The sequence below is a fragment of the Lissotriton helveticus genome, chromosome 4_2, assembly GCF_964261635.1.
Source record: "Lissotriton helveticus chromosome 4_2, aLisHel1.1, whole genome shotgun sequence".
Taxonomy (NCBI): domain Eukaryota; kingdom Metazoa; phylum Chordata; class Amphibia; order Caudata; family Salamandridae; genus Lissotriton; species Lissotriton helveticus.
Window position 1 is genome coordinate 138,836,288 of NC_136064.1, and position 20,084 is coordinate 138,856,371.

Consider the following 20,084-nt stretch of genomic DNA (forward strand, 5'->3'; position numbering starts at 1 on the left):
CATCTCCATGCTGAGCTGCGACTATAAAATCTATGCTCAAATTTTAGCAGGGAGGTTGAATCCTGTGTTGGGCTCTCTCGTTCACCCTGATTGGAAGGAATTTACTAGGGGTTGTCAGCTTCATGATTTAACCCTAAGCTAAAAAACAACCTCATACCATCTTTTGCATTTTATGCGGCTAAAGCTCTAGACATTTTTGGGTTAGGAGATACATTTGCCAGGGTCATTAGTAACATCTATAAGACTCCTTGTAGTGACCGAAGTATTTTCAAATGATTGGGTCAGTTATGACCGTTGTCCACCACCATCTCAGCATATCTTAGCCTAATATAGTGATATTTAGGCCTGTTTCTGACTTTACCTAGTTTTATGGCAGTGCTGACTATTGCCTTTGACATGCTTTCATGTTATCTTGCTTTGCAATTCATATCATCACATAGACATAGTGATGTTTAGACCTGAAGGGGCTTGCCTATTGGCTTTGGTATGATCGTATGCCTTCTTGTATACTAATTTTAGTTCTTTGAAGGAGTAGAGGCCTATGCTTAAGCAACTCCATATTCTAAACTGCAGCCATCTTCTGAGCCTCTTTAGGTAAGAGGCTATATTTTAGTTTCCATGTGTTGTTCACCAGCAGTGAACCAGAGAGGACTGGTTCTTATCAGAGGAATGTGCTCACTCGATGCCAGAGTCATAGCAAAACGCTTGGCCAGCTGCTTGTTGTGCTCTCTTGGTACGAGGTGGTACAGGAATCCAGTGAGAACGGTAGGCGGAGTTTGCTAGAAACTTCGATGGAGAGCTGCATTCTATATTAGAGAAAGGGGTCCGAGAGAGGGTGAGATGCTGGTTTGGTGGTTTCGGTGGTCTGATGATACATCGCGGTGCAGACGTGCAGTCGTGACTCTGGAACAGAGAGTCCTGCCCCAACCAGAGAGGAAGAGAGAGACAGACCCTTCTTCGAATGTAAGATGCCTAAGATTATGGTCAGGTGTTCCATGTATATCTACTGTATCTAACTATGACTTTTATTTTCAGGCTCTATGTACATGTATGTGTTGGTGATTGCTACAAATGTTTACTGTGATGTTTAGTTATTTCTTTCTCTTGTCATCCTATTATCAAGTAATAAAGAAACCTTAGAGCATATAATATATCTTTATTCCTTGTGAGGGAAGGTCGTGCCCATTTTTTACCAAGTACTTACAGAGGGATGGGCGATTCCCCTCTAATGGGTAATTGTTGATACGGGAGGGAAATCGGCTCCCATCAGGGATGTCTAAATTCTAATTATTCTATCCAATACATTGGTAGGAGGAGCATGCGCTGTGTACCCTCTCGAATGGGGAGTTGTTGTGACTTGTTGTTATTTGCGAGCTTCTCAGCAATGGTCTTATATGTTGTTAGTGTTTATTCCTTTCTTGGGTAAGTATTGTGAAATGTGGTGTCTTTCTGGAATCTGAGAAAGGATGTGGTAAGTAATGGCCTTTTGACTGACAGAAGCACCAAAATATACAGAAAAGCAGGTCATTACACTCCTACAGCGAGGATAGTAGGTAATGAAAATCTAACTAATTCAGTCCAGATGGAGTGGGGAAATAGCATGGTGTCGCTCTCCCCTTAACTGTTTGACTTATATTTAGAACTCTTGGCATGTAACACGAGGGCTAGTGAAGTCTTTGTTCCATTGAATCATAGGGGTGGGTGAAAAAAGTAGCCCTCTATTCGGACGACTTAATGATATTCACAAGGGAGAGTCCTATTATCCTGCCTAGGTTAGAACAACTCTTGATGGATTTTGGGAGGGTTTCCGGTTTAATTAATCCACAAAAAAACAAAGATTATGTCCTGGAAAACGCAATCAAGTATCCCATTGGTTAAACAACAAATTAGATATTTTGTTGTACAAATTACACATGACATCACTAGATTACCCCTGGTAAACCTTGAATCAAAAAGGAAAGAGACAGGAACACTAGTAAGATCATGGGGTAGTCTCCCACTCTCCATATGTGGCCGCTTTAACCTGGTCAAAATGTCAATTTTGCCAAAATGTACATTTATTTTTAATGTGATTCCTTTATCTTTTCTTCTTAAAGCATTAAACACTCTACAAGGTGACATACTCAGTTTTCTCTGGTCTAATAAAGGGGTGAGGATTGCTTGGAGGAAACTAAGAAGCACAAAGCTAGATGGGGTATAACTAGCTCTGACTTTACTTTTGTTTCTATTGATGGATTTTTCAACTAAAGAATGTAAGATCTCTCTTGTTTGGACCCTCTTGTTACCCTCCTCTTCTCCAAGCCATGTCTAAAAATGACCCCCAAGGCAGTGACGGTTTTCTGTTCAAGTTTGGACATCTCAAACACTGCAGAAATTCAAACTAAAGCTTTTGAGATCTGCCTGAAAACTCTTGGATCAGTTCAGAAAGACTCTTAAAATCCCGTACTATAGTGCTGGTGCCCCTATTTGGAACTCTCCGAGCACGCTTGGGTGCCTTATGGATGGTCTGTCGGCCCCATTATTGGAAGAAGGCATTGAGGAATGGGGTCAATTGTTGCATGAGAACAAACTACTTTCATGGTACTTCCTTAGTAACATTACGAACCAAATGCTGGCCAGATTTAAATTTGATCATCTATCCAGCTGGCCGGTAATCTGGTTAAGGATGGGAATGGAAATGAAGAATATTTGAACATTCTACTAGGCCCATTCCATCAACATAAAGAAGTATGTAAATTGTACAGGCTAAAAGTACAAGGGGAGCCCCCAATTACACCTATGGAGGAGCCCTGGAGAAGAGCCCTGCCTTCGACCAACGTAACATCTTTATGGCAAGTATCGATGCGTACCCAATGGAGTGTGGTTAAAACTGCCCCTCTAAGGAGAAACCATCTGTTTACACTCCACAGAGCATACTGGACCATGAAGAGGCTTGCACAGTTGGGAGGTGAAGGTGTAAATGCCTGCCTGAAGTGCACTTTGGGGAATGTGGACGATCTTCATGTGTTCCGGTAGTGGCTTCGGATACAGGGCTTTTGGTACAACATGAGTAAGACTATCTCAGAGGTCCTAGGGCAAGATATCAAGGTAAGTCTGGTTTGAGTTATCTTTGGGGACCTCGCAGAGAAGCGTTTAGCTGTAAGCTTTCCAAACTCTTGACTCGCTCTTATTGATTTTAATCTTTCTGGCAAGAAGAGAAATTTGTCTACAATGGGTATTGTCTCAGCTACCAGTATTTTTTAAATGGGTTGCCTCAGTTAAAAGAGTTCATAATTTGGATCATGTTTGTTTCTCAAGAAAAAGAACCAGATTTTGGGGGGCCTGGGAGGAGGGGGCTAATAAACTAGATATTACAACATCCTAAAAAGCAGTCCAATGATTATTAAATAAGTGAGATTGAGGGAAGGAGGTCGATTCTGGGGAAGGTTGCTACACTCCTCCGCATCTCCTCCCCAGGAGTCTTGCGCTTGGCTATTCTAGGAACCTTGGAGGTGTGACCTCCCTCTGCAGCTACTGGGAAAGAGCCTATACCCGCTTAAAGACAATCTACTTATTTATAAATGAGGACAAAACAAAACAGGCACTGTTGAAATTGAAGAACCAGGAAGTGAGCCAGGTGCACTGTGGGAGGAGACAGTAGAGGAACAGAAGCCAAGAGCAATTCACTGAAACTAAAGAACACTTTAAACATGGTGGGTCAGGAGGCATTTGAGGATGGATCCAGCAAAGGTTTGTCTTCTCTGAATACCTAATGGAAGAGTGTGAGGCAGAGAGGGAGAAACTCTTTGGCAAGTCTTTTGTGACTATTCCATAGGCTAAAATAATGGATATTTGGGAATTCATCACAACCTGCATTATTGCAGTGGGGTGGCCAACAGAACCACAGGTGAGATAAGGAAGCCTGGGTATGATATGGGGAAAGAGTGGAAGCGGGAGCAGCGGAGGTTGCTGGCTCCATTCCTGCACCAATGGTAGACAGGATTGCCACAGCCATCCAGCAAGAAGCAATCAAAGCTGTGAGCATCAGCAACACTTGAACTCCAGTGACCATCACAGCAGGTAAGACCCCACTGCAGCATATCAGGGGATAAATATATCAAGCAGAGAAGAAAACAAACAAGTTTCAAGTGTATGAGCCTCATTCCTCGCCAGCCACCCACTCATCCACACTCAGTGTCCTCATACCCAGACTTGTGGACATGCAAATAATAAATCAATACACAAATATGATCACTGCCGCTTTAAAACCAATCCATGCCCATACGCTGCCAAGCCATGCGCAGTGTGCTTTATTTCTATATCCACACTGCTTTCAAGTTATTCAGAAGTATTGACTGTTATTTAACCTTGCCTCAGTAACACATAAGAAAAGGAAATGCCTTTTATTTGAAGAGATTATTCTTTTTCATAGATCAGCAATTTGTAAGAAATCTTCCCAAGAGACCCACAAATATTTTTGACTTGCCCTTGAGACATTTATTTCCCCAAACCTGACCACACTGAGCTAGAATTTAAGAAGCATGTTTGCTAAACAGTTTGCATCAATCTGGTCCTTTCATCAGGTGGTACTATCGCCCCCTTCCCATGAAGGAATCTCTCACAGATTCTCACCTGGTTGTCCTCTGTGTTCCACAGCATGGCATCTTCCTCTATCCTGATCTGCCTCCCTTCAGGGGCGCTGGAGTCATAGTTCACCACCTTCGCCAGCCTCATGGTGCCCTCAGAGGAGATCTGGATATTTATAAAATCAAACACAGCCGGCACATCGCCATTTTTATCAAAGTAAATGTCCTCTCCGGAGCTGGTGTTAAAGCGCACACGCCTCACATAGTGAAGCATCTGAAATTAGAAACAACAGGACTCTGTGAAAATAAGAAACACACTCATTTATTTTGTCTTCTCTATCAAGATGAATCTTGTTGGAGCAAGGTTATTGGATGGAAGTTGTGAAAAAGATAAAATAGACAATGAGATGCAGAACATGTGCCCATGCCACTGGTGGTGAAGAAACCTCTAGTCATTGCACCAGATGTGTTACCCTGATGTGCTCCTAACACAGACAGGATTGAAATGTATCCTGCTCCCCGGCCTGGTTATTGTTTTGTTCCCACAATGATGAGCAATGTGCACAGAGTGTCTCATCATGCAACTTCAACCGAGCTCCATCCACCCCACCCTGGGGCTGACAGACTGGAAGTTTGACCAGAGTCCGCCAAGCTGAAGGACTGGGCTATTTAAGGCCCAGCGGTGCCAGGGAACAACACCTATAACCTTCGTGGGATACCTGTTTCGGCGCACAAGTGACAGAGACACGGGAGACTTCCTTCGGCGTCAAAGATCAGAGTTTATTACTGCAGGGAGGCAAAAGTCACTAGAAGTACAACAGCGTGTAAGTTCTATGAGTCTGCTTCAAATTGCATATGTGAGTCGCTCTCTTTTATACAAGATTTTACCATTGCACAACATGTGAACAAAAGGTTTCAACCCAGTTCCCATAATAAACATCAAAAAGGGTCGCTTTCATGCTTTCAGAACCCCGGAACATAATCACAGTAACATCACCGGTTCCCAACTGTAAAAGCACATCTTCCCACCATTAGGCACATTCCACTTGAGTTGTAAATGAGCAAGAGAAAAGAGACAAGAACAGCTGCTAGGAAGTCAGACACATCTAGAGAAAAGAGTGTGGGGGTAATATTGGAAACATGATCATAGGATCAAAGAGCTTGATCCCAGCACATGCACGGCTGAAACAATAGGCCGGCACGGCAAGATTACCCTCAAGCTGAGCCATTTGCCTCTGCAGTGTCATTCCTCCGGTCATAAAGACGCATGAAAGGAATATGCGTCTTCCGTATGGCTTGGGAACTAAAAGGGTCATGAAGCGAACAGTTGCCTGCTCGCTGACTACGTGAGGGCAAGAAACAAAATGGATACCCGTATCTAAAATGGAACCCGAGGGTTCAGACGAAGAAACACGTAATTTAGGCGAACCGTGTCATGTAGTGTAGCGAAAACGCGTACACTTACCGAACTCGCCATTTACGGTTCATAGATACCAAACTCGTCCATATTCGGCAATGCCCAAAACACCGTAACGATTTTCATGGAACCTCAGACGCTCCTTTTGCCCTCATGTAGGCAAGCACTAGTCGAAATCAGAGTCGATCTCGATATTCATCAGATCATTCAGGTGTTGCTGGAACATTATTCTATCCATCAATGCCTCTCTGGAAACAGATGGCCTTCTTATACACGTTGTAGCACAAAGGCCACATAAGGCAGGACCACACTGTACACAAAGACAACACGTGAACAGGAACGTCACAACAACCCCTATAATCATCAGGATCTTCCAACCCCAGGTCGACATCAGGCCCCAAAACCATCCTAGAAGCGTCCAATCTCCCTCGTCCACGTGTATGGACTCCGAGATTTTGTGCAACTTGGAGATGGCTTGATAAACCGTTGGAGCGTTATCAGGTATGAATATGCAGCAGCTCGAATGGATGACCTTACACACGCCTCCTCTATCTGCTAGAACAATGTCTAGAACCATACGGTTCTGTAACGTCATAAGCCTATCCGCCTGAAGCTCGGCTGTCAAATTACCAAGGGCATTTGCGGTTATGTTAGCAGTTGACTCTACTACACGAGTTAACTGTCTCAGATTCCTGCTATTGACCATAGGGCCCCAAAACGGTAGAAAACCCTTGAAGAAGTCTCCTGCTTCTTGGCCGGAAGTATCCTCTTTACTAATGACACCTCTCACAACTCTGGTTTTGTGATAGTCGGCAGCAACAGTGAAAGTCGGGGGCAAGAGATTTGCAATGTAGCAGGTACCTGAGAAGTCATGTGGTAACCACGTATATGCTCGGTCATAACATACAAAATAGGTACCCTTGGCAGTCAGAAAGACAGGGGAAGAGAGCATAGGTAGAACGTAAGTATCCACACAAGCGCTCTTCCCAAGCTGGGCTCTTGGATTTCGGCCATGACCTTGCAGACAAAAGTGGCCTAGGTGAGGTACAATCCAGATTGGAGATGAGCTTTTAAGCTGCCTATCACCCACTGATACACTATACTCAGTCTCACTTAGTTCCTTATATGCTCGCACCTCCTCCTCTGGGATAAGCGATGCGTCAAAAATATCTCTATCTAAATCAGCAATAGCTATCGCCAGAGACTTGTGGTACGGGCCAGGACCAAAGTTTGCTGAGCGTGGTTCTCGATGGGGGTAGGAATCTAGTGCACTACGAAACATAGTTTGAAATGCTCGAGCTGACCCTTGGGGGCTGTACGGAAGAACAAAATACGGGATACCCCTGTCCATGTATGTGGCATTAGCCCACACACCCAACAATTTGTAGTATTTACCACCAACTGATGCTGATGCAAAAGTTGCACAAAATAATTGTTTCTAAATTCCGCACGTCTGACTTGCTCATGTTGGGGCAGTATGTGAAAAGAATGTGGAGAAACAGTAGAGACGAAATTTAGATCATGAGAAGGAGGAGTAGGTATAGTAGGCAACAGTGATTGGAAACCAAAATATACTCCACCCACTAGCGGCATAGATACAGTCAGGAACAACATGAAAACCTGTAGCAAAAAACATCTTGTACGAAACACCTTATTTAACGTAGATCTTTGCGCCGACATTTTCTCTCCTTTCGACAGCTTAGAAAATTCCATCCTCTAACGACCGTCCGCGACGTTCTTGACGCACTTTGTTGTGAGTAGCGATTATCAATTCCCAGGAGTTCCCAGAAATTGACAAAAGAGACCGACCTAGTGTCGATAGCTGCTAAACAGAAGAAAGTACCCGCACGGCCCTACGGCCAACCCAGATGATAGGTTCTAGATAAATTGAACATTCAATTTACTATAAGGTCATTGGCTGCATGAAAAAGGAAAAAGGTACACAATATCAAATGTCCAAAATGTTCAGGGCAAATGTGAATTCCCAAAAATAATAAAAAATTATTTTATTAGTCTTTTGTGCGTGGACGAAGAAAGTATCGGCTGCTCCCACGGCGAGTCTGATCTTCAAACAGTGGATTGGATGGCAAATGAGTGTTCGATCGTTCAGGCAATTGTTCAGCACTCGAATTCTCCGAAGTTGACGGAAAGGAAATTGTTTGAGGGGGATCAACAGGGGTGTCAGATATGGGCTGAGCTTCGCTGAACGGGACAAAGCGTTGTGGAGCGTCGGTTTCAGACGAGGAAAAACCTCTTCTTATCCAAGTATCTGCCGGCAAAGGAAACGGGATCTTCTTGGTGTGGGTGGCATGCACCCAGTGCTTCCGTCCCTCTAGCCGAACCGCCGTCCTCGTTGCCAGTAGCACCTGGAAGGGTCCCACAAACCTCGGCTCAAGGTTTCGTTTTCGGCCGAAGTTAGGGGTCAAGACCCAGTCCCCTGGTTGGAGCCGATGACCAGGACCCTCTGTTTGTGAGGGCAGAGCCTCAAAGACCTGTTGATGAATCAAACTCAATTTAGCAGTCAGATCATGAAGATAATCAATCAACATTGGGTATTCAATTCTATCAAATTCTTTAGGCCTCGGGACTCCCCAAATATTAGCAGGACGGCCGAACACAATCTCATATGGGCTAAGCCCTACTCGAGAGTGTACAGTTGCCCTGGTCGATAAGAGAGCTAGAGGCAAAGCGTCAGGCCATGATAAACCAGTTGTTGCCTGAATTTTTGCAAGTTTTAGTTTCAGGGTGCCATTGTATCCTTCCACCAAACCCGCTGACTGAGGATGATTAGCGCTATGGAATTTTTGTACTATCCCTAAGCCACGACACACACTCTTCATCACACTTCCCACAAACTCACTTCCGTTGTCCGACCATACAATCCGAGGCATGCCGTATCTGGGGAAATACTCTTTGAGCAGAATTTTTGCTGTGGATAGGGCAGTATTATCCTTAAGGGCGTAAGCCTCAATCCATCTGGAGAATGCACATACTACAACCAAAACATACTTCAAATTGTTGCATCTCTCCATGTGGATGAAGTCCAACTGGATAACTTCGAAAGGGCATGTAGGAGGGGCAAAATGACCAGGTGGAGTGGGAGTGCCCTTACCGGGATTATACATCAAACACACCATGCAATTCTTAACCACTCTCTCTGCACACTTAGTAATACCATCATTCTTCCATACAGGAGACAACAACTTGCATATGCCTTTTGTGCTTATGTGTGCTGTACCATGAGCCATTGTAACAACAGCGAGCACATATGCATCCGGTAACATCCATCTCTGTTTTTCTGACAAATCAACCCAACATCCATTCTCATCCAACCTCCTCGTGCTCTCTTTCCACTTTGTCTTTTCCGTCTCAGTGGCCTCATTCTGTATTCCCTTCACACTCTCAACTGTGTCTTCACACATACTAGTCTCCGTTGGCCATCTCACTGAACTCGTAACATACATTCGATTTGTCAGATCTTTAGCTGTCTCCTTAGCAATCTCGTCTGCAAACGCATTACCACGACCAACATCATCTGTCACTTTCCGATGCGCACTACATTTGATTATTGCCACCTGTTTAGGCAATGTAAGTGCATCTAGAAGGTCATTCACAAGCTGTCCATGCTGAATCTTGGTGCCATGCGACATAAAGAATCCTCTTTCTCTCCACAATCACCCAAAACTGTGCGCCACACCAAAAGCATACTGGCTGTCGGTAAACACATTCACCCGTTTTCCTCTGGACAACACACACGCTCTCGTCAAGGCGATCAGCTCAGCAGCCTGAGCCGAATTCTGACTCAATCTTGCAGTTTCTACAACCGTACTCAATGTCACTACAGCATACGCGGTCGTCACATCACCATTCGGCAACTTAAAACAGGAACCATCCACATACAAAGTACCATCGGGATCTACCAATGGAGTATCTTTCAGGTCAATACGACCCTTTGTTTCCTCCTCAGTTCTCAGATAACAGTCATGTGGTGCTTCACCACTTGACTCCATGTTGATCGGTAACAATGTTGCTGGGTTCAACACATTACATCGTTTTATGCGTATGTGACTAGCCAGTAACGTCAACTCATACCCAGACAACCTTGCGCTCGTCAAATGTTGAGTTTTTGTTCGGTTCAAGAGAGTGCCAACTGCATGTGGAACCATCACCGTAAGCATATTATCCATGACCAGACCTGCGGACTGTCGAATGGACGTCGCAGCTGCCGCTGTTGCTCTTAAACAACTCGGCAAAGCTCTAGCTACTGGGTCTAAGGTCGAAGAAAAATATGCGCATGGGCGCTGTTTGTCACCAAATTGTTGCGTCAAGACACTCAACGCACAACCATCCCTCTCGTGAACGTATAGTGTAAACGGCTTACTGTAATCAGGAGTACCCAACACAGGAGCCGAACACAACGCATCACGCAATTCAGAAAAACCTTTCTGACACTCTTCAGTCCAAGGCAAAGGAGATGAAACAACCTTGCACGTAAGGGCTATCAATGGTTTCGCCAACAATGAAAAATTTGGGATCCATTGTCTGCAGTATGACGTAATACCTAGAAAGGCACGTACATCTCTCTGAGTTTTTGGCACAGTCATTCGAGTAATCGCTGCAATTCTCTCTGGGGTCAACCTTCTCCCTTCTTTTGACAATAAGTGACCTAAGTAGGTTACTTCTTGGCAACAATATTGCAGCTTGGAAGGTGACACCTTGTGATGTAAGTCATGTAGATAGCGCAATAGTGATACTGTAGCCGTTTTGCAAATAGCCTCCGTATCAGCTGCCACTAATAGGTCGTCAACGTATTGAATCAAAGCCGCACCCGTCGGTAACACAAATGCATCCAGTTGACTTTTAAGTGCTTGGCTATAGATCAACGGACTTTCACAATAGCCTTGTGGTGCGCGTTTTAGTCTGAAACTGCGTCCGCCTAATGAAAATCCGAATAGGTCTCTGCTTTCCTCAGCGATCGGGATACTAAAGAAAGCATTCTTTAGGTCGATCACCGTGAACCAGGAGGCAGAAGCTGGAATCAGGGTCAACAAAGCCGTTATATCAGGGACCACGGGAAACTGTGGGATCACGATTTTATTCACTTCTCTCAAATCAATTATGAAACGATACACAGGAGGTTTAGATGGATCAGTGCGTTTTAAAATTGGTAGTACAGGACTATTACACACATTTCCTCGAGTTTCTTCAACGACATCCTTTTTGATCAGGTCGTGTACAATCGCTAATAGCGCCCGTTCTCCCTCAATGGAGATACGATACTGTGGTATACGTGACAGTCGCACATTTGGTTTCAGCTTGATCATATAAGGTGGGATGTCCAAGAGACCCACGTCATTGGGACCTGTGGCCCATAGAGACGCAGGAAGGGAGCTCAATTCCGGTGGGAATTTATCGATCGACAAGTACATAGGAGAGATTACTCTCCGACCTAATGTAAGCTCCACTCCTTCAGGGGAGCAATACAAAGTGGCATATAACCGTTTTAACAAATCCAAGCCCAAAAGATTCTCACCACAACCAGTAGATAGAATCAATGGAGCCTCCAGCTCACGAGGGCCAATCGTAAGTGGCAAAGGGCTGGAAACAGGATTGCTAACAGGGGCGCCAGAGAATCCAACGGAAACATTTGTTAAGCCAGACAAAGGTGCGCCAGGGAGTTTCGAATGCATGATGGAACTTTTCGTCGCACCAGTGTCTAACAGAAAAGGCTCAACTACGCCAGAAGTAGCTACTGCGACGTAAGGCCCACTCTGATCAACCGGAACTGATACTACTCCCTCTCTTTGTCGGTGGCTGTCCTAGTAATGATCGTTTGCAACAGTCTCATGTTCAACGTAGTAATCGTCCACATGATACTGTGTAGATGTAACTGACCCCGCATTTCGCTGGTCAAAACAATTATTCGTATCTGATGAATTCTGAGGGCGATCATTCTGATTGTGAATGGTACCGAGGCCTCTACCTCGAGATGCCTGCTGAGGACCACCACGGCTTCCTCGTGACGATACACCATTAAGACGGTCACGCAAAGCGGGACAGTCATATTGTATGTGACCCTCTCTTCTACAATACGCACACTGATTATACCCAAGTGTAGATCTATAGTCAGAGGAGTCAGAACGTGACTGTGTTCTGGAGGACTGTGATTGTGGTCTATATTGCTGTTGCGAATCATTTTGATTCGAACGTGGAGGATACGTTAGCTGCAACAAAACCTTCCTTTTGAGCTCTTTCGTTTTCTTGTCTGAACGATCACTTTCTTCTTTCTCCCTATTCTCATAGTATTGAGCCGTTGCTAATATCTGTGCAGTGGTTGAAACAGCCCATGCACTTTCTGAATTTTTCAATTTGTTGCATAGTTCAGGCAACAAATTCGCTACAAATTTGTCAACAAATAACCGTTGACCTCCCTCAGTACCCATGTCCTGACCACTATGATCAACAAATGCCTCTTCGAACCTCGTAAAGAAATCGGAGACACTCTCATCCTTCTTTTGTTTACAAGCTGCTAATTTATCCCAGTTCACCTTCATCGCCGGCATGAGAGTTTTCATAAGTGTAATGATTTTCTGAGGTAAATCTAAAATTAACTGATCAGGCTTAGCCCCACCAACTTGTAATCCATCAGCCGCTAATAGTGCTGCCCAATCACTACCTAACTCGTTTGCATGATTTGCTTGGCGAATTTTCGCCCAAACCGGTTGCGGTACGACATTACCAAACAGCATGTCGATGTCGGCAAGGTTCATAACAGAAGCGTCCACCAATTGGGATAACTCCTTATAGTAACCAGCCGGATTCTTACGCGGATCCGGCAAAGATTGCTTCACTTGCAAAACTTCGGATCGTTTCCATGGGAGGTGTATCCAAAGTCTTCGGAAGTGCGGTAAAACCGGAGGGTGAGCTTGTGGATCACCTGGCACCCAAAGTGGCGGAACCTCTCGCATAGGATACTGACCAGCGCTCGTTTTCGTTTTGTCGGTGTCATCATTAAATAATACACGAGAAGGCACTGAGGATCTGTAGGCTAACAGTCGCTCTAGTGCACGCCGTACATCTCCACCCACAACCATACCATTCGAGAATTGACTCTGAAGCTTAGTCACATCGGGCGGTACATTATCTAAATCATCATTATACCATTCTTCCCTCAAAAAGTTACACATTTCTTCAAACACGGATCTCTGCGTAGGCTCATTAAACTGAGAAAATGTCTCGAAAACCGTGCGTGGAGGGTAGTTGGCAGGGTGTCTTATCCACCTACGTGCCATTGTCACTAACGTCTCTTTTTCCCTTCCACTAGGGATCTGACTCCGTCTCTGGGGAGTTTCAGAAAGATCAAGTGGAAATAACGGACCAGTAAGCGGTGAATAAAGGGTAGCAACAGCATTAGGGATACGATTACGAACAGAAGGAGAAGAAGAAAGAAGAACAGGAGCAACAACATTAGAAGTGAAGGTAGGCGTAGTAGAAGCAGGCAAGGTAGTCGGGGTAGCAGGGATAAGAGGCTGAGGAGGTACAGGCACAGGGATAGTAGGAATAGAGACAGGTGGTGGGACAAACGTAGGACCAACAACGGGCTGACCCGCAGCCGCTGGAGTAACAGGAGGGACAACAGGAGGAATTACAGGCGGTACCACAGGAGGAACTACAGGGGCTGTAGCACCCTGTGCATAAGGAGGTGGCGAGTTCATGAAATACGTTAACAGGGGATCCTCCTTCGGATCCTCTTCTTTCTTATCAAGACTAGCTGGTAAAACCGGATAACATTTGTCTATCCTCATGTGATGTAGTCTAGTGGAAACTTCTATTTCTTTCTCTTCTTTATCTCGCTGACAATGTTGTACAACTTGCATTATCGGAACGAACCCTTCTCTTCTATCCTTTTTAAGCTGTTTGATTTCTTTCTGCTTGGCCTCTTTACGCCACAACCGAAAAGAATCAAACATAGCTGGCCTAGCTTTCTTTTTAAATAATTTAGCTTCAAGATTATCTAAAATCGTAAGTTCAAAACTTCCATGCGGTGGCCAACTAAGGACACCATCTTTTTTCGTGTAACGGACCCAATATTTATTATAAATAATAGGACCCACACCATGTCGACTATAGAGCTCATATATCGGGGTTCCAACTGGAGGTATCGGACACGAGTCCTCCAACCGGGAATCCTTGTTGCAACATTTAAGAAAACCAAGAAATCCACTATGGCTAGGCATCGTGCACACTAACCTAGTATCAAACTTCAAGGGTTACCGAAGTACTAAACCTTCGTGAAAGACAAAACCCTCGGTTTTTGGCAATTGCAATTGTCAAATAACAACTAAGGACCAACAACTAAGAACCACAAATGCAATGGAACCATGCAATACAACAAAGCTTCAATAAGCTGCAACAACCACTAAGGACTGGGAGCGACTCACAAATACTTAACTGAGAGCTTCAATGGCGTCACCAGGAAGGCCCGTCTATCGTCTCGCTTGTACGAAAGGTGTACGCCAGGCGTCGAAAACAGGTCGACAGTCAGGGCATCGGTCCGTCGCAGCCGTCAGGAGGCGGGAATCTTTGCGGGAAAAATCTTCGGACCACTTATTTCGACAACAGGATCGATGAAGCGGGGTGCACCTTTTCCTCTGAGATTTCACACGAAGTTCCTCACAATCGTCAGGCTTTGGACCGGTACCGCCGATGTCGCCCCGAGTTGGGCGCCAACTGAAGGACTGGGCTATTTAAGGCCCAGCGGTGCCAGGGAACAACACCTATAACCTTCGTGGGATACCTGTTTCGGCGCACAAGTGACAGAGACACGGGAGACTTCCTTCGGCGTCAAAGATCATAGTTTATTACTGCAGGGAGGCAAAAGTCACTAGAAGTACAACAGCGTGTAGGTTCTACGAGTCTGCTTCAAATTGCATATGTGAGTCGCTCTCTTTTATACAAGATTTTGCCATTGCACAACATGTGAACAAAAGGTTACAACCCAGTTCCCATAATAAACATCAAAAAGGGTCGCTTTCATGCTTTCAGAACCCCGGAACATAATCACAGTAACATCACCGGTTCCCAACTGTAAAAGCACATCTTCCCACCATTAGGCACATTCCACTTGAGTTGTAAATGAGCAAGAGAAAAGAGACAAGAACAGCTGCTAGGAAGTCAGACACATCTAGAGAAAAGAGTGTGGGGGTAATATTGGAAACATGATCATAGGATCAAAGAGCTTGATCCCAGCACATGCACGGCTGAAACAATAGGCCGGCACGGCAAGATTACCCTCAAGCTGAGCCATTTGCCTCTGCAGTGTCATTCCTCCGGTCATAAAGACGCATGAAAGGAATATGCGTCTTCCGTATGGCTTGGGAACTAAAAGGGTCATGAAGCGAACAGTTGCCTGCTCGCTGACTACGTGAGGGCAAGAAACAAAATGGATACCCGTATCTAAAATGGAACCCGAGGGTTCAGACGAAGAAACACGTAATTTAGGCGAACCGTCTCAAGTAGTGTAGCGAAAACGCGTACACTTACCGAACTCGCCATTTACGGTTCATAGATACCAAACTCGTCCATATTCGGCAATGCCCAAAACACCGTAACGATTTTCACGGAACCTCAAAGCTTATGGTCAGAAAGGTCTGCTGGACACCAACATGTATGCATGTGCAATTAACCCTTTCAAAGCCACATAACACAAGTATCTAACAATGATTTTGAAGAAACTACTAAACAGATTCACACCAAACAAAGCAAAGGTATTAATTGGATCATTTTGACCAAGCGCAAAGTTTCTTTTGAGAATAGTCGCCAATGACTTCCCAAAATATATGAAAATAAGTAATATAATCTAAACGGTTATCATGATTAAATAGTGAGAGTAAATAAATATGAAATACAACATCCATAGCCATTTTACTTTAAAAAAATGTTTTTTATTAAACAACTCTAATTATTACATATGGAAAAATAGAGATACATGTCAGTAAATAAATATATAAATACCTTCATGATTGATAAAGCTAGCAAAAAGGCACTAATTCTAGGATTTTACAATTATGGAGAGAGGCACAGACAATATTAAAAAAAAGAAAAATTAGGAAAGAATACACAAATCATTACATTGGTACATTACATTACGAGACATCAATAATATACTATAGCGGGAGAGATTTTTCTTACAACCTTCTTACTTCCCTACTCCAGGCCGCGATTGGAGACCAGATCTTACTGCCACGTCTTCTAGAATGTCTCCCTCTGGTAAAGTAGATGGCTTTTTCCTCCTGATTATACACCCCCAAGAATCTTGCTAGCCACATTTGAAAGCTTGGGGGATCCACATCCTTCCAGTGAGCTGCAAGTATTATTCTATAAACTGCTGTCCCCACGAAAAGACATGATTCCTCCTCCGAACTAAGCCCCAGAGTGCTATCATAGCCAAGAATAAGAAGATTAGGTGATTCCGCCACCTTATGCCCAAACACCTCCTCCCAAAATTCGGACAGCATCTTTTTAAGTGATGTTAACTTAACACAGTCATAAAACATATGTGAAAGGGTGGCTGGGCCCACTCCACACCTGGGGCAGTCACCATTTATTCTTTTACCCCATGCAAACAGCTTAGCAGGGGTATAGTACAAATTAAAGATGGTCTTATACAGCTGGGCTTTTAAGTTAGAAGATAAGAGTAATTGTGATGTTAAAAATAGGCTCATGTCAATGTCAACATTGGGGTTAGCAAGTTTACCAACCCAAGATGACTCTGTATGTTCCAGGTCATATTGAATCTTTTCAAGAAGCAAGCCATATATTGTTGCAATTCTAGTTGAATTTGTACTTATAATATCAACAAATGGGATCTTTTCCAATGTAATTCTTGGAGTTTTTAGGTTAAGAATAGTATTAACTTGAATACATTTAAAATAATCATTATTAGAAATTTCAAATTTTCTCTGTGAACTCAAAAACCTGGTATTTGATTCACCTCCCCAAAAATCCCATATTGGTGTAATCCCCACGTTTTCCCATTTTTTAGCAATATCGTCATTAGCCTGTATAGGTAGTAGAGAAGAATGCCACAAAGGGGTGTATCTATTAAACTTTGGGATTGACATATATCTAGAAACCCTCCTCCAAATTTTCCAAGCACTACTGATAACTTTGAATTTAACTTTTTTATAGTAACTTGGGTCTAGTTGTTTCAGCAAGAGCCCTTGAGCTTTTTTTCCAATTGATAATTCAGAGATGGGGGGTATTTCCATGACCTCTGTGTTCTCAGTAGCAGACGTGGTATTAAAAAGTGGTACCATTTGATGAAGAAGGGCAGCCCAGTAGTATAACATCATATTAGGGATTTCTACGCCACCCCAGTTTTGTGGTAAAGATAGATATTTCAGAGACCTCCTAATCTTTCCATATTGCCAGACATATTTGACATTTGTGATTCAAGTGTTTTAATAATATTATCTTCTATATTTAAGGGAATAGCTCAAAACATATATAGTACCATAGGGAGTACATTCATTTTTAAGAAAGTTTCCCCTACCAATGATTGATAAATGCAAACTATTAACTCTCGTAAGATCTTTTCTTATGTTCCTTATTAGGGGTTCATAGTTCAATTTGTTAATGTTTTCGACCCTTGGGCTTAGACATACCCCAAGATACGTGGCTTTCTCTGCTTTTCTGGGATCATCAAAGTCAATGTTATTGGTGCATAAAATAATTGTTTTATCTCTATTAAGAGAGTATACAGAGTATTGCCCAAATGACTGGGTAATAATCTCTATTTCTACAATTGCCTCAGCGGGGTTTGGTGTTATTACTGCCACATCATCGGCATAAGCGTGTGTTTTTGTTTCATAAGCACCAACAGTGATTGGTTTTATTTCCTGGGTCTCTAGCAATTTAATAATCAGAGGGTTGATGTAAGGAGCAAACAATATCGGGGGGCAGGGGCATCCCTGCCTTGTTCCTCTCAACATAATGATTGAACGAGATTCCTGGGTCTGTAGCAATTTAATAATCAGAGGGTTGATGTACAGAGCAAACAATATCGGGGAGCAGGGGCATCCCTGCCTTGTTCCTCTCGATATATTAATTGAACGAGATTCAATACCCATTACTTGGAGCTTAGCTCTTGGTATTTGATACATTGCTCTGATCGATTTAATAAATCCAGGCCCAAAATTGTTAGATGCAAGGACACCCCAGGGAAATTCCCATGACACCCGATTGAAAGCTTTCTTGGCATCTAGGAGGATCATCGACATCGGGCCCCCTGTCCCGGACATGATATCGAAGAGCGAGATAACTCTACTGGTATGATCCGTTGTACCCTTACCAGGGATGAAACCATGTTGCCAGGGGGAGACCAGCCGTTCGATGACCCTCCCGAGCCGATTAGCCAAGATCTTTGCATAGAGCGTAGAATCAGAATTAATCAACGGAATAGAACGGTATGATGATGGAAGCTTGACGGGCTTATCCTTTTTAGGAAAAATAATTGTATTAGTCTCTTTCCATGATTCTGGCGGCGTGCCGCTCGACTGTATCCCAACAAACAAATCCAATAAGAAAGGTAGTATTTGTGCTCGTAGTATTTTATAAAGCTCTAAGAGGATTTTGTCGGGGCCAGTGGCTTTCCCTGAAGCCAGACCAGATAGGGCAAATTGCAGCTCTGTAATACTAATCTCTTTTTCGAAGTCCTCTCTGGTTGTAGTATCTATGACCTTACTCCACCCAGGCCAGTATCAGTTGCAAATTCATTTAGAAATTTTCTAATTTCATCTGAGTCAGCTATGGTATCGCTTTGATAGAACTTTTGGTAGTATTGTTAAAATATTTCGACAATATCCCCTGGATTTGTATGTTCCTGACCTTTTGTTTTAATAGAGGTCATCGTGTTATATGAAACCTTCTGTCGAGTGCGCAAAGCCAGCTGCTTACCCACTTTCTCTCCTTTTTCATAGATATTGCTTTGGTGCGACTGAAAGGTTTCTGCTGCTTTCTGGGTCAGCCAGCTGTTTAGTTCTGTTTGTAGAACCAACATTTGGTGCATAGTATGCTTTCCATTTTCACCCCGAGCTATTGATGCAACATGTTCTTCCTCTGCTCTCCCAGATCTTGCATCAATAGATGATTTTCCTTATCATATTGTTTTTTTATTCCAGCCACATAGCTAATTCTCTCCTCCCCTTTAAAACAGTCCCGAAACATCCCCCCTTGAAGCACTATATTAATTCATATCGAAATAGCCTTGAGCCCAGATGGTTATACATTTTATATAATCTCTATTTACCAAAAGCTTCCTGTCGAATGTCCATTTTGATCGTTGTCTGGTAAAATTGACTATGTTAATTGTAAGAGTTAGGGAGTTACGGTCCGAGATTATTTTAGGACATTTAATAATTTCTGCTTGGTTAGCCAGGTCCCGTGTCACTAATATATAGTCTATTCTGACATTTTTATTTTGAGGGTGTGGTAAGTACGTGTACCCAGGATCAAATTGATTTTTAGCATCCCAAATATCCTCAAGATCGTAACTATCTCTAAATTGGCTAATAGCTCTAAATTCCCTTGGTTTACGGCCTGAGTATCTTACCTGGCTCTGTTTCCTAAACGCAGACCCCAAGGAAATATTGAGATGACCACAAAAAAACAGTTATGTTGTGTTATGTTATGTTAGCGCTTAGATACCCCTGGGTGATAATGCGCTCTATAAGTCTATATTAACATAACATAACATAACATATCGGTATTGTTATTGGAGTTGTTTTTTTCTGGTTTTACCCCCTGCCCCCCACCACCATTCCCCCACCCTTCTCAACCGCCCCCTACACCCCTTGTGAGGCATACAGACTCCATTAGAGTCTGTTTGTGATGAGCATGCAACACATGACCAGAGCTCAGTCAAACATCTTACATATATATACATACACATGCTGAGCTCCACAGTTGCCCATATTATTTGTCATGTTTTGTTTTATATCTTTTCTTTCTTCATCTTTTCTTAAGTCAATATTTGCTAGCCCTAGCTTAACCTAACTTAACCCTTCGAGATATTCTTTGGCCTTTATTTCGGAAAGTAATAA

General features: G+C 43.4%; 1 protein-coding gene across 1 annotated transcript in view; it reads right to left on the reverse strand.

Annotated features, from left to right (window-relative positions):
• The window catches only part of LOC144751978 (vomeronasal type-2 receptor 26-like), a 44,234-nt gene extending 25,183 nt beyond the window's left edge, over positions 1–19,051 (reverse strand). Inside the window, exons 1-3 of the mRNA XM_078639936.1 lie at positions 18,940–19,051; positions 17,649–17,890; positions 4,612–4,839 (exon numbers count right to left, since the gene is read on the reverse strand). Coding sequence (XP_078496062.1) covers positions 4,612–4,839; positions 17,649–17,890; positions 18,940–19,051 — 582 coding nt within the window. The remainder of the gene's footprint in view (positions 1–4,611; positions 4,840–17,648; positions 17,891–18,939) is intronic.
• Between the last annotated feature and the right edge of the window lie 1,033 nt (positions 19,052–20,084).